Consider the following 13,501-nt stretch of genomic DNA (forward strand, 5'->3'; position numbering starts at 1 on the left):
TTTTTCGTGTCGGCGTGAATCATAATGGAGCAAGTGCGCAATTTGTCAAGCGCTGGCTTCGCTGATTCTATGGGTGAGAGAGATTAGACAATATAGATCTACCAGTATTGTGCATTTCACTTCAAAACAGTAATTCAATTTATGCATTTACGAAAGCTAACTGCAGACTCGAAAACACTTGAAAATGAATATTTTTCATTGGTTACGAAACACTAAAAACCTTCTTTGATGTGTATCCCTCTACTTCACTAAGCATTCTCCTCGTAATAATTGCTTTTTTCAGAAAATGAATATTTTGGAGAAACTTTTCACGTCAAATACTTGTTGTAATTTAGTAATCCAAGCAGTGATTGCGCCAAAAAATGAGCAATTGCTAACTGCAATAGACCATAATTCTCCAATAAAACAACTTTAAAAAGACTTCAAATATTTAAAAATTCATGAGGTATTAAGATTTCTGCCGACGATATCCTGAAATCGGTAGTTTCCTGCTAATCTAACTCGACTGACCGCGAAGTGACAATATAGTTCCTCATTAAGTAAATTTGCCAAACATGCACTCAGAACGTATAATAATGTATTAAGTAAAGATTCATGACATATGGAATTAGGCATCAATCTGTAATCAATACGTATGTGGAATGACATACTATGAGCATAACTTTACAACGCCAAAGCATAATTACTTTGCAAAGCCATCTTCAAATTCAACAAAAAATTATTGGTAGTTAAATAAATCCTAAAATGCAGTGCGTACAAATATGAGGTAGTTTCAATATGATAAAATCATCATTATCACTATTAGCATCATCAAACAAAATTCACTAACTTGTACGGCTTTGAAATTCGAAATAAATTTATCTTAAATAAAAACTTATGATGTCGCAGATTACGTTACTGACGGAAAAGGTATGGTAATGCGTACAACTCAGAAATGAAATAATCTTTACTAATGATGAGAGACGCGAACCGCAAAAGTTTTAACATAAATATTTACTTTATTCGTCGTTTTGACGAACGTAAAACGCTTGACTTTATTGTCACGTAATTCATGTCTGACAAATATGGTAATAGTTGAATGTGATCTGCGTAGTTTATCGTCCTGGAATCAGAACATGATTTAATTTAATTGATATTAAGTTTTATTTACTTCAGACATATGTTTTTGTTTGTGAAATTTTTTCAAGTACCGGGTGGCCGCCATTCTTGTATAGATTTCGAACATGATATCCGGATGTTGTTCCTAATCGAACGATGAATCGAAAATTGGCCCCTTGAAAAATGTTGCAATATTCATCATGAATATGGGAACGCATCACGATGAAAAGGCAACATTGTCATGCCCCGTATTGAATGTAGCTGGTTGATCGGACATTCTCTGCTTCTTTCCAAGTGTGCAGCGATAAATCAACATTTTCAGATGATAAAATGCAAATGTGATTGTGTGCAATATGATAGGCACCACAAATACATTCATAAGAAGAACTCCTGCCACTATACCGGGGGAGTTGACAAAATCGAGAAATCCGTATATTTGGGAGTTTATTCCGGCAAAGTGTACGATAACTGTGTTGATTGCGTAGAACAATGCGAACAAGGTACTGTAAACAAACTGTATCCAACGTGTGGGAATAGAGACTACAAAAATATCTATCAGAAGCATTATCCCTTGCACACTATGTTTATGTTGGCCGATAGGCATTCTCAGTGTTTCTGCTGGGACATCCGGTGCTAGAAGTGCCCAGTACAGAACTGTGACGAAAATAACAAAATCAATTGCTTGTACCTGAAAGAACCAAGTAACTTTGTGGAAGAATCTCAGTCCACCTGAAAAAAAAAACCAAAAGACGATCATACTAAGGCTCGATATACAACGTTGCAAGCTGTGATTGACTAAATACTTTAATTCACGGGACTTTTCAATAACGAAAGATAGAGATAAAGAGAGAACTTTAGGACGTGCCATCGCCTGACTAATTATAAAACAATCAGACTTTAAATTTACTTCAAATTAGTACTGTTTTAAAAAATAGTACTTTCTGATGGAACACGCATATACTACAGAATAAATTCATTTAAGATTGAATAGTGATATATTACTAAGTCAGCTATACTACAAACATTTTGTATCAGTACCTGGATTTTCTGTTTTATGTGACCTGCCGGTATTTGGTGCTTCTTGATTTTCGACTTCATGGTCGTTTCGCGCAATTAGTCCATATAATGCAGTGATAAACGCGCATAAGTAATAAATGCCGGTAAAGAAAAAACTCCAATTACTTGCAGTGTAAGCAATGTCTTCTTTTGCAAACACCCAGCTTGCTATTAACCAGCCCCAGTGATAGAGCAGGGTGAAAGCACGATACAAAACAAAATATAATTTCTTCTTTGACCACTTAAAGGACGAAAATAATTCATGTTCAAAATATCCATGCATAAATTTACTTTAAAAACTTATAAATGTAATTCTTAAATAACAAAAAGTACTGTCTTTGATACCAAACGTCATTAGCAATAAATTATGCCATGGTCAGTAGTATAAGTTCAGCCCAGAGGCATAGGCCATAGCAACAATATATGTATATACTTGAAATAACTTACTTGAAATTCGTAAAAATTGTTTTCGTTCGCGCTTACGAATCGCAGATGCTTTGATTGAAACTCGTATCCACAGCTTGTAGCCATTTTAAAATGTAGAAAAATGCAAATTCCTGATTATATTTATTTTATTTGTTCTAAATATAAAATTTCTAGTTTTATAAGGTTTTAATATCGCACTGCCCTACTAGAAACTCTGTAGCATATTCTTTAGCGCAAGGCAGATCCATAAGCTTGCTTATTTCAAGCGTTTGGTTTTCATTTTCTAACCTAACACTGTAAAATTGACATACATTCTATTATTGTGATCAACCATGTTTGTTTATGCCATATTGCATATTATGCAATACTCCTGTACACGTGATTTGTAGTTTTCTCTTCTTTATCATATAATCACTCTACTTAGCTATAACTTAGTTGCAACGCTTAATTTTCTATGACATTTACTGAATTAAAATATTGTTGTTTTTGATTTCAAATCCATTGGAACGACTTGTCGACGAAACGCTTAACCTAAAGTTCTAAACTACGTAATCTCGATGAAGCTTCCAACTTTTTCTGCCTGTTTCAAATTATCTAAAATTTTATTTCGATTGTGTATTCAAAAACTCTCTTAGTCTCTCACTTCATTATGAAACTAGATTGTTTCGATGTTTCCTAAAGAAGTTAGTATTATTACCGTGACTCAGTTGTGACTAAAAAGTGATTAGTCTTTACGTTCACTATGATCGGACATGGACTCATAGTATAAAAATATAGTACACATACGCCAGAACACGTTTTACAATCAATTCCTCGAATATTACAGTAGGTATATGCAAACATGCAAGAATTTGAAGTAATATATACGCTTGCGGTCTCACTAAGTCTTTTTTCTCTAATACAGTCACGATGACTTTGGTCAAACGTGAACGCAATTTCAGACATAAAAAGTATTTTACAAGCGAATCAGTTGGCTCTTATATCGGCAAAACGTCACTCGTATCCAAAACGTTTTGAAAGTATACGACGTCGGACAACTTCCTGAATAAACATATCGAAATTAGTGAAATGACAGAGCATCTTGATTCTGTTGATTAAATCGAGAGTAGTTAAAAAATCTAGGTATGACGCAACAATAATCAATTCTCTAATGAAGTCTGCGTGCAATGCTTCAATGCCACGCCATGATCTGTATCATGATGATCATGTCGTGAATAAGACTTTTTATATCCCACTTTGTAGCTCGTTAATTATTATCGTGCAATGTATTCATGAGCTACTAATTTGAAACCTTCATGTCTAGATCGCTTCAAGATATTAAATATATATATTAATACTGATTGCTGTTTTTATTCCAAATCATTTTTTAGAAAGCAGCTCATTAATGTGTAATAGTCAGTACCGGATTTATCATTAGGGAAGGTAGGCTGGAGCCTATGAGCCTCGTCGTGCAGTTTCGAACTATTATGTTTTTAAATCAATTTAGCATACTTGCACTCCAATCGCCTTGGATGGTTAGCTTTCGTATCACGTAATTCATTTATGACATCATAGTATATTTCTAACAAACCCTGAAAATATATTTTGACATCATAATGAATTATTATTATGTCATTGTTGCTGATGTCTCCTCCTAAGTTTTGATTTTTTCAATGTTAACTAATGAGTTCTGAGCTCTGTATCTCGAATGTCGAAGGCTTGTATAGAATACCACATTTAAATTACCCCTCATTACTCCAAATTAGGCCGCAAGGTCTTTCAAAAATTTTTATTCAACTATTTTTCAAGATAAGGCTAAGCTTGTTACCTCTGGGCATATTTTGGCTATTATTATAACAATGCAATGAAGTGTTATATATATGGCATAAAATATGTTTACTTTACGGCGCAATCGGAATATGAGAATAGCTATCCATAGATGGCGGTAAAGATAGATTACTGGAAACAAATCAATTTACTTCGGTCAGTGTTCATCTTCCAGCTCATGTATTATAAAACAGCACCGTGAGATAAGGCCCATGCTATGCCTACCAGTAAGTGCAGGAGATTTTGTCAAGAGAATTTTGTCACCATCTCATAGGAATTGAGTTGGGTTTTTAGTGGCTCGGAACGCGTCATGGAAAGTCGTATTTCTTAACTGTGCACGCCGATATTTGTTCGGTAAATGCATACTTCACTTGTTCTAATCACTAATACGTCCACGCCAAATTCAAAAAGAATATCAAATGTGCTTCCAATTGGCGTCCAAATTGCGAAGTGCAAACTCTTTCCCATTAACAAAATGTTGCATCGGTGTGTGCATTTTACAACTATTACAGTGTTTTCCGAACTTTCGAAACTTGTTCCCCCAAGATGTTTTATGACGTAATATTTGGTTGTGAACTCCCAATCATTTACAGTCAGTGTGCCGATTTTATGCCTAGAGTTTTTTTAAGAACCTTTTGTTACATATATATATATGTGAAATTCACAACCTAATAGCTGTTTTCGTGAACACAGAAAATTCTTCACTATAATTCCTTATATCAGGGAATCTCAGGTCTCAGTATCTCTTAGCATTTTAGTGCTCATTCGTACATTCCCTCTGAAAACAATCACCCTAATTTCTGTGTCAGTACGCCAGGGTTTGAGCAAATTTCCTTAAAAAATAGTACAATGCAACAAATAGAGTGATCGTGTACTGTTCCCGCACTTTGGTCTGTTCGCAAATTTAGCAAATTCATTGTTGGTATTCAAGAACTGAATAACCCCAGATATATGCACTAGATCGGACATATAAGATACATATATATATAAAGATAAGAATCAATGTGATTCTATCTTCAATTTTTTCCCCCTTCTGTTAAAAAAATCCTATAAAAATTGATCAAACCACTTAATTTGCTACTTTTTATTCTGTGGTGTAATATCTAGAAACTTTTAAAAAAACCTACTAAATATTTACATCTATGTATTCACACACAATCTAATCTTGTATATTAGATTGAACGCATCCTGCAAATTTTAGTGGTACTTTGTCCCATCCTCCTCCTATTTCAACCAGTTTATTATGTACCAACAAAATATCTTCTGCCGTGGGCTGTGGAGTTTTTGTATAAACCCATATATATCGCTGACCTGAACATTAAAGAATAATTGCATACACTAGGCAAATAGAAATTTCCATTTACGCCAACCTTTTTTCTTCCAAATTAGTAATTTGTCAAATAGTATTTTAGTATAGTAGTGAATATTAAATTAATATCTGTTGTGGGTATAGGTACGAATTTGCATCTTGTAAAAAAGAATTTTCATTGAAATTACTTTTGAATAAATCGTATACTTTTAAGTTACAAAAGTTCCATTTTCACTATTGCTGCTAAAATATCAGTGAGGATTCTGAGTTTCAAGTCAAAAAATAATTCACAAATTAATCTTAATCGATTCACCCTCTTAGTTGTTACTTTAGACGAGTTAATATCAATTAAGACATCCAATCTATTTTTCACCAGCAAGGCATACTTGCATAAGACATTTAACATTTTACTATATTGTGCCTCGAATTATTTGGCTTTACTGAAAGGACTCAGCTCAAGCCTAGTCAACTTAAATATCCTCAAATACTTGTAAACTTACCGTCTTTTCCACATTGGAGCCACATTACGTAATTCTCGTAATTTGACACGTGATCTACTTCAGTACGATACCAGCTATCAATCTCTGAAAAATATATTTTTGGACACTTTAGTGGACCTATGGATCGTTTCAATATTTTATTGTTGTTCTTTGACACTTTTTGGACACCTAGTGGAAAATCTAAAAAGTCGCTTTTCTCTTTGATTACTGGACCAATTGCTTTGAAATTTTTATTGGTTAAAGATGATTTTTTTTTCCAGAAGGCTATTACTTTTATTTATTTCAAATATTTCTGTTAGCTCTGTGAAATTTGTTTTTGTTTGCTGTGACACCGAACGTTCTGCGGACGCCTATGCTGGCACTCCTCTTCATGTTCTTTTGATCACGTGCCATCGAACGTCGGTGGTTTGTAACGGAATCCTCGCTTCGCTAAGATTTGAGGAATGGTGAATAGCGAATAGGGCCGTACGTGGTGTTATATGGAACTTTCCCCGACATCAAAACATCCGTATTTTCAACCAATCACAAGCGAGCAGATGTAAACAAACATTCTCCGCTGAAAAGTCGCTCAGACAACTTTGGACGCGTTCTGCACAGGTTGCTGGCGGTTTAGGCAGATCTTTCCCTTTTTTTCTTCACAGGGCTGCAAGAATTAGAAAGCTGTAATACGGTATGTTACTTGTTGTAAATCACGTTCACGAAATCTATATATATATATACTATACTAAAAGGCTATACCCGTTGCAGGCACCTTACAGGTACGGTACTCTACAGGTCGCAACTGCTATTTCGAACCAAAAAATAGTAGACAGCAGTGTTCCCTCTAAGGTGTGCGCGTGTGCGCGCGCACACAGCTTTCAGAGGGTGCGCACACGAATAGATTTACTGCGCACAAACCTATTTCGATGTAATGTAACAATGTGCTCGGTTGGCAGGTTGAGAAAGTTTGTTGTTGGCCCACTTATTACCCGGTTAGAACGCCGAAATTTCTTCATTGGTTTTTGCACAAATATCAGTCATTTCCAAAAAAGTGCGCACACACTAAAATTTCTGCGCACACATACTACAAAAAATTAGAGGGAACATTGGTAGACAGTCATGCTGATGCAATCAAGGGTACCTGTAGCCTACCGCATGTCAGTACGGAAGAATTTGTCTTCGATACGATGTTGTATTTTTATTAAACAGAATCTATTAGTGAATTATTTTGGTGGACTAACTATGTGTAAACGCTGCGCATATGGTATTTGCCGGTCTGAAAACCTGTACGGTCCCCCTGCCGTTCAAATGGAGTAAGATTTGTGCCTTTTTCCGAAGCCACATATTGACTGTCAAGAAGGAATGAGGTGGATAAAGGAATGCAATGCAACAGGCCTCACAGTATATTCAATCTAGGAAAAATCACCAGAAATACCTTCGTGTGTACCAAGGTAGGCCAACATAAATATTGTTTTCGATACCTATGATATATTCAATATGTTAATTCTTATATGAAATAAAATTTCATACAAGCAATGCGTTCCATCATGCAATTTCATGGAGGCGATGGACCAACTGATGAATACCCTGACCCTATATCAGATTCTTGTCGCCCAACAGAAAAGCACCAGAGGTAAGGATTACTTATACCATAATTTAACTTTGGATCATAAATTAACAGGATCTGTCACCAGACACTTCATTTGCTACAGAGACATGCGAATCTGACGAAAGTGAGAAAGGATTGTCAGGGATCCAACCAGATCTGCCCCCAGACTCTTTAGTTGGAAATACCTCAAGTGCCGCTGATGAAAAAGACAGCGCTTTGTCAGACAGCAGAAAAATGTAAGCAAGCATCATCATCATTTTATTTTGGTTCTCTGGCATAAAACAACACAAAAAGTCAACATACAAACAAAATGCAGAGAAAAGTGGAAGTCGAGCATAACTTAAAATAGATTTCAAAAAGTACGCGACTACCTACCAGAAAAAGAAATAATAATAATAAAAGGGCACGAAAGAATTAACAAGATTCAGAATCGAAACTGCAACTGCAAAGTCACAGCAAGCTGCTCCTGATTCCAGATGTTGGCCCTGCACTTGTAGTAACTGTGGTGTGTGATAAATATCCTTATTTTGTTAGGTTGTTTTGCATTTATCACTGTCATATAAATCACAACTTGTTCATAATCACCTGATAACTTTAGAACCGAACCAAGTGGTGGGTGTTTGCCCATCTGACTATATAACAATGAGGTAGTGCCCAGTGAGAGCAATTCTTCCATATTATCAGGAGATGAAACCAGGCAGCTTTAATAAAATAACTCAAGACGCTCCATTGCTTTTGTTTGTTGTGCCCAAAAGCATATATCTGGTGTGTATTTTTATCCTATACAGCACAATATCTGCAAAATTGTATAATTTGTAGTAATTTTCTTGGATTTACTTGCTTTTTCCTTCATCATATATATTTAATAATCTGTTATATTCTATTTCTACACTGAATGAGTAAACTATATTGTAAAACCTATCAGATACCCGACTGTTTTTGGTTTAACCGGCATGATTGAAACTCTGGCTCAATCTAACTTCGTGGGATTAGCACCAACTACAGACGACAAAACTGTAGGATCTATTTTGTTCCCTCCATATAGGTTGTTACCTGTTACCAATGCTGGGGAAGGCTTGTACATGCTTAGCTCAGCGGAAAATCTTTTATTACCCTCAATTTCACCTGATAGATAGTCTTGGTTAGTCCATTCAAACCATGTTTATCACTATAACATTGGTCTTGTAATTTTATCTGGTATGTAATAGATCATAATACCTCAATAAACCTGTTGAATCTAATCTTTCAATAGTATATTTGCACCCATCTTACTGAGCTAATAAATCTGTGTTTCTATGATACGACATAAACTTAAGTGGCCTCACCGTGCCTAGCATGTACAAATTGCATCAGAGACTTGGTGACTATCCAGCGATACCACTATTCGAGGATGATGTGGTGGCAGAGACTCCTAAACTTATCTATAGCACTTGGCTTTGAAATCTAGCGTTGAACCAAGATTGACGATTGAACCATCATGAATGTATCTGAAAAAAAATATTCACCTGTTCAAAATTACAGATTTCTGTAGTTTGTGCAATGTTTCCAAGAATGTATTTAAAAGACTTTTTAAACTGCCCCTGCATTCATTTGTTTCTATACTAAACCCACCAATTCAGCCCTAACTTGGACGCTATCTATCAGTCTATGAACTATGGGATATTGTACCGGTAGTCACGCAGGTCTCCCAGTCCTATTACCACCCTCTGACATTCTTCAAACATATAAGTTTAAATATTACCTTTCAATGAAATGTATTGTATCCTTCTCCTGCTGGGGGAAAGAAAAGTTCTTGGAGAACCAAGTCATAGAAAAGTCATCTCTGAGTGATTTCATTTTTGTATGGTAAATAAGCTTTTAGAACTAAGTTAGGTACTGGATAGTGCCATGATTGCCATCAGGTAACTAAGTTAACTATCTACTAAGTTAGGTACGTTAACGGCAATGTGAAGACGGAATAACGTTAATAATAGATCACTTGACAATATGTTATAGCGTTAGAAGCACGAAAATACCGCCATCACCAGTGAAATGCCATTCGAAGGCCTTAAAACGAGCAACGCACCACTCTATCGCCCTACACAAGCCTGAATATTTGCAATGTTTGTCTGAGCGACCAAAATCAAAACAATAAAGGTCAAAGGTCGGGGAAAGGTCCATTGCAGTAGTGACTCGGATCGTTGGTATTACTACAGTTGTGAGTCGGACCATCTTGCAATTTCAGTTCACGCTGTCACAAGACAGGAACTGCTGAAGATAGGGCAGTTCCGGTACCGTAACACAGCGCAGTGACACTGAACTAACTCGTATATGTCTGGTAAAAGCGGGGCTTGTATTTTAAATTTTGTTCCAATAATGAAGAAGGGAATGAAACGGATTACTTAGTATTTCAATTCATGTTGCAATTGAATGGAGAAGAATAGATCATTGCCTGGTGAGTAGTCTGTGTAGTCGAATTATCCATCGGCCCTAAACGTTTATGACAGTCACTGTACCGAAATTTGTACCCCGATTCAGGTGGTGTTAAGTTGACGCATGTTATTTTGTAACGTTTTATGTGAAATGTTCGACTGTGGTTCGGTACCTGATCCGGTAATACGGTACATAATTGACTTATATTACGAGATATTTTAATTGATGTTTTAATATAATCGAGAATAATGGATCATTGTCACAGGACCTAAAATATCTATGACAGTCCCTGTACCGTCACAGTACCCCGATACAGGTACTGGTAAATCACCGCATACGATTTTTTGGGGAATTGTTCTGCGTGTCCATATATTTGAGCATTACTCTCTTGTTATTGATATTTTACTATAATTCAGTATTACAATGAATCGATTCAATTATGTGTCATATTTCTATGACTATATGGTTAGATAGAGTGCTCCAAACTACTATTCCTCTCTCTATGCTTAATTGTAAGTGCAGTGATTCTCTAACTTTTATGGTACACCCTTCCAACCACTCTTAACACTTGCGGTCACCTGCTCTTGATTTGCGTTTAATGATCGGTCAGTTTGTTCGCCACGTTTAAGAATGGGAAACTCAACAAACAAACAAAAAAGAGGGAAATGCATTAAATTCAAAGAATTGAAAAAAACCACAGTTGATTTACTTTAAATCAATGTAGTTATCGTGGATGGTACTTGCGACGATGTTTACCTGTGATCCTCAGAGAATTGCTCTGTGGCCCCGAGGGCCCAGTTTGACAAATCCCGTGTTAGAGGGATTCGTATGCGATTAATGTAATGATAGTGTAGCTAGAATTAACATCACACTTTCACAAACATTTGTTATGTAACAATTTGTCTAACCAGAGTCAGACTTCCTCAGACAATCAGTTCACAAGAATCATTTAGTTTAAATCTTAGACGAAATGTTACAAGACAATATATTTGAAAGCGTGATGCAAGAAATTTGAACCATTCAGCATTAAAAAAAAATAATTACATTAGTTTTACAACTACTTTTTTACCTTTTAACGCGTCTTTTTTTTGTCCCATCTTTTTTGCAGCATCAAGCCATAAAAACTCTGAATACATACATATATAAGTTCATTTGGCATGATTAATTTGACAAAATATGGTATATATATATAAAAAAAAGTCAGAATACCGTATTTCGGGTCCAGGTTGTCAATGGAGTTTCCTCTTGTATACCAATGTACTGGTACGAAATCATATTTTTTAAATCCTCTTTGAAAAGAAATAATAGTAAAATAATAGCAGTATATAATTTTAATGACATGCTGAGAGTGAATCTGAATGAAAAATCGAATTCGCAAGTTTTATTGAAAACTTTCAACTAATTCACGAGTACAGATGCTTAAAAATCAAAATGCCTTGGCAGATTATGAATTATGATTGAAGAATTAATTAATCAAATACGTTGCTTTTTTACATTTGAGAAGTAGACTTACTCTGGGGTAGTATAACTGTGCTTGAATTCGACGTAAACACCCTTGGAGGTTTCTTTGGCATTTATGAACGACCAGCAAGGAGCCTCTCTCACGAATACATCGCCAACATTCAACACCTGGTACCATTCATCAGGGAACTGTCAAAGAAACTTTACAATTTTATTCAACTTCAATTAGTTAATTACGAATTTACATTTTTGAATTTATTCTCTCCTAAAATACAATTGGTTGCTTCTAGGGCTGCAGTATGAACGATGGAGTAGTTTACAGGAAATTCGCTAGATGGCGCAGTTTCTACAGCAAAACCTTTCAGAACCCTATTACTTTACCTTTCTCGGATTGACTGTGACACACCTTACTATTAAAATTCATACGATATTTGGGTGCAACTCTCTCGATGGGAATAAGGCTAAGACACGCTGCTCTGGCACACAATCACATCAAAATTGTTGACTAAGGGATCAATAGGTAATAGGGTCAAAAGTATCTCAGACTGTTTTACTACATATAATTTCAAAACTACGGGTATTGGTTGTATCAGGTATAACCTTGTACAAAGTTCGTTTGAGTGCAAGCAAGACGAAATAATATAGATAAGAGGAAACACTGCAAACTGGACTTCTTCTGCTTGTACAGTGGCGTATAGAGGTTGTAAATTCTTGCTTCACTAATTATCTCGTCATTAAACATATGGTTACGCTCTTACGAAATTACCATGTTCCAATCTGAATCTTCTAGTTTGGGTAGTGAGCATTCATTGTTTGTTTCGTGATTTCCATTAACTATCAGGGTGGCACAAAAAAAAAACGCAAGATATGAGAGTTGCATTTTTTGACGTTAGTATTTTATATACTTTCTAACACTGTAAATAAGTTCGTAGTGGGTCGTTAGTGAGAACTACAGGTACAACACATATAAATCTCAATTACTATGCTCCGGCGCGACTGCATCGCTATTTTTAAGTTGTTAAAAAGCTTCTTATTATGGCTATCCATTCTCGAACTTTTCGCGCATATGAAAATTTGCAGAAAATCATATAAATGTTTATTTCTTGTTGAAAAGTGTTCGATTTTTTTACCGCAGTAGAACTAATCAGTTGCTCAGTCCTTTCCAAATCAAGACAAATACATTCCTTTAAAAAACTCAGACCCACGTATCCATGACTATGCACGAACCTATCTATACTCAGCTACAAAATAATTACGAAACTGCTTCCAATGCCTCATAATTTGCAAGACTTGAGTATTTGTTGACTTTCCATCGATATCATGACAGTATCAGGAAATAACAAAACGTTACGGAAATGTGCAAAGTTGCGTTATCTGTGATCAATCAATCAACTGAATGGCTTATGTATTCATAATGTGCCTCGTTTTGTGATGCAGATACAAATTATTGTTGAATGGTAACTTTAGGCTGGCTGAATAAATTAACGATGCAATGCACTGAAACATGTATATCGATGTATTTACGTACAATCCAATTTAGAAAAGATCACCGTATATTATTGCATTTGGCAAATTGAAGCTGTATTATTATCACATCCCATTAGACCAATTTTACCCAGTTTATTATGTACCAAAAGAATATATTCTGCAGTGGTCAGTGTCTTTTGTATACACCCGTATGTACCGCTGAGCTGAACATCAGCGAATAATCCAACACACTGCGTAAATAGAAATTTTCATCTACTCCAGCCTTTCAACTTGTAATGAAGTAAGATAGTCAAATAGTAGCTCAGTGCAGTAAGTAGCAAATGCTAAAGTATAAATTTGCAATCACTCAAATATTTT

The 13,501-nt window shown here is 35.5% G+C and overlaps 2 protein-coding genes across 2 annotated transcripts; both read right to left on the reverse strand.

Annotated features, from left to right (window-relative positions):
• Positions 1-249: 249 nt before the first annotated feature.
• On the reverse strand, positions 250-2,816 carry LOC144419885 (protein rolling stone-like). Its single transcript, XM_078110051.1, has 3 exons — positions 2,602-2,816; positions 2,137-2,395; positions 250-1,827 (listed from the first exon to the last, which is right to left on the reverse strand). Exons 1-3 carry the CDS (start codon positions 2,683-2,685, stop codon positions 1,316-1,318), a joined length of 855 nt encoding a protein of 284 aa, XP_077966177.1. The 5' UTR covers positions 2,686-2,816; the 3' UTR covers positions 250-1,315.
• Positions 2,817-5,461: 2,645 nt separating this feature from the next.
• On the reverse strand, positions 5,462-12,555 carry LOC120336486 (uncharacterized). Its single transcript, XM_078110305.1, has 6 exons — positions 12,423-12,555; positions 11,709-11,845; positions 11,405-11,484; positions 11,265-11,321; positions 6,196-6,279; positions 5,462-5,697 (listed from the first exon to the last, which is right to left on the reverse strand). Exons 1-6 carry the CDS (start codon positions 12,534-12,536, stop codon positions 5,546-5,548), a joined length of 624 nt encoding a protein of 207 aa, XP_077966431.1. The 5' UTR covers positions 12,537-12,555; the 3' UTR covers positions 5,462-5,545.
• Between the last annotated feature and the right edge of the window lie 946 nt (positions 12,556-13,501).

This window comes from Styela clava, chromosome 2 (genome assembly GCF_964204865.1).
Source record: "Styela clava chromosome 2, kaStyClav1.hap1.2, whole genome shotgun sequence".
In the NCBI taxonomy this organism is placed as follows: domain Eukaryota; kingdom Metazoa; phylum Chordata; class Ascidiacea; order Stolidobranchia; family Styelidae; genus Styela; species Styela clava.

Coding starts and splice junctions, on each gene's coding strand:
- LOC120336486 (XM_078110305.1), bottom strand. CDS start 12,536: ATGCAACTCTCATATCTTGCGTTTTTTTTTTGTGCCACCCTGATAGTT. Junction 11,485..11,708: donor CACAGTTATACTACCCCAGA/GTAAGTCTACTT, acceptor TTCTTTTCAAAG/AGGATTTAAAAAATATGATT. Junction 5,698..6,195: donor GCTCCAATGTGGAAAAGACG/GTAAGTTTACAA, acceptor TTTAATGTTCAG/GTCAGCGATATATATGGGTT.
- LOC144419885 (XM_078110051.1), bottom strand. CDS start 2,685: ATGGCTACAAGCTGTGGATACGAGTTTCAATCAAAGCATCTGCGATTC. Junction 2,396..2,601: donor ACAATTTTTACGAATTTCAA/GTAAGTTATTTC, acceptor TCGTCCTTTAAG/TGGTCAAAGAAGAAATTATA. Junction 1,828..2,136: donor ACATAAAACAGAAAATCCAG/GTACTGATACAA, acceptor TTTTTTTTTCAG/GTGGACTGAGATTCTTCCAC.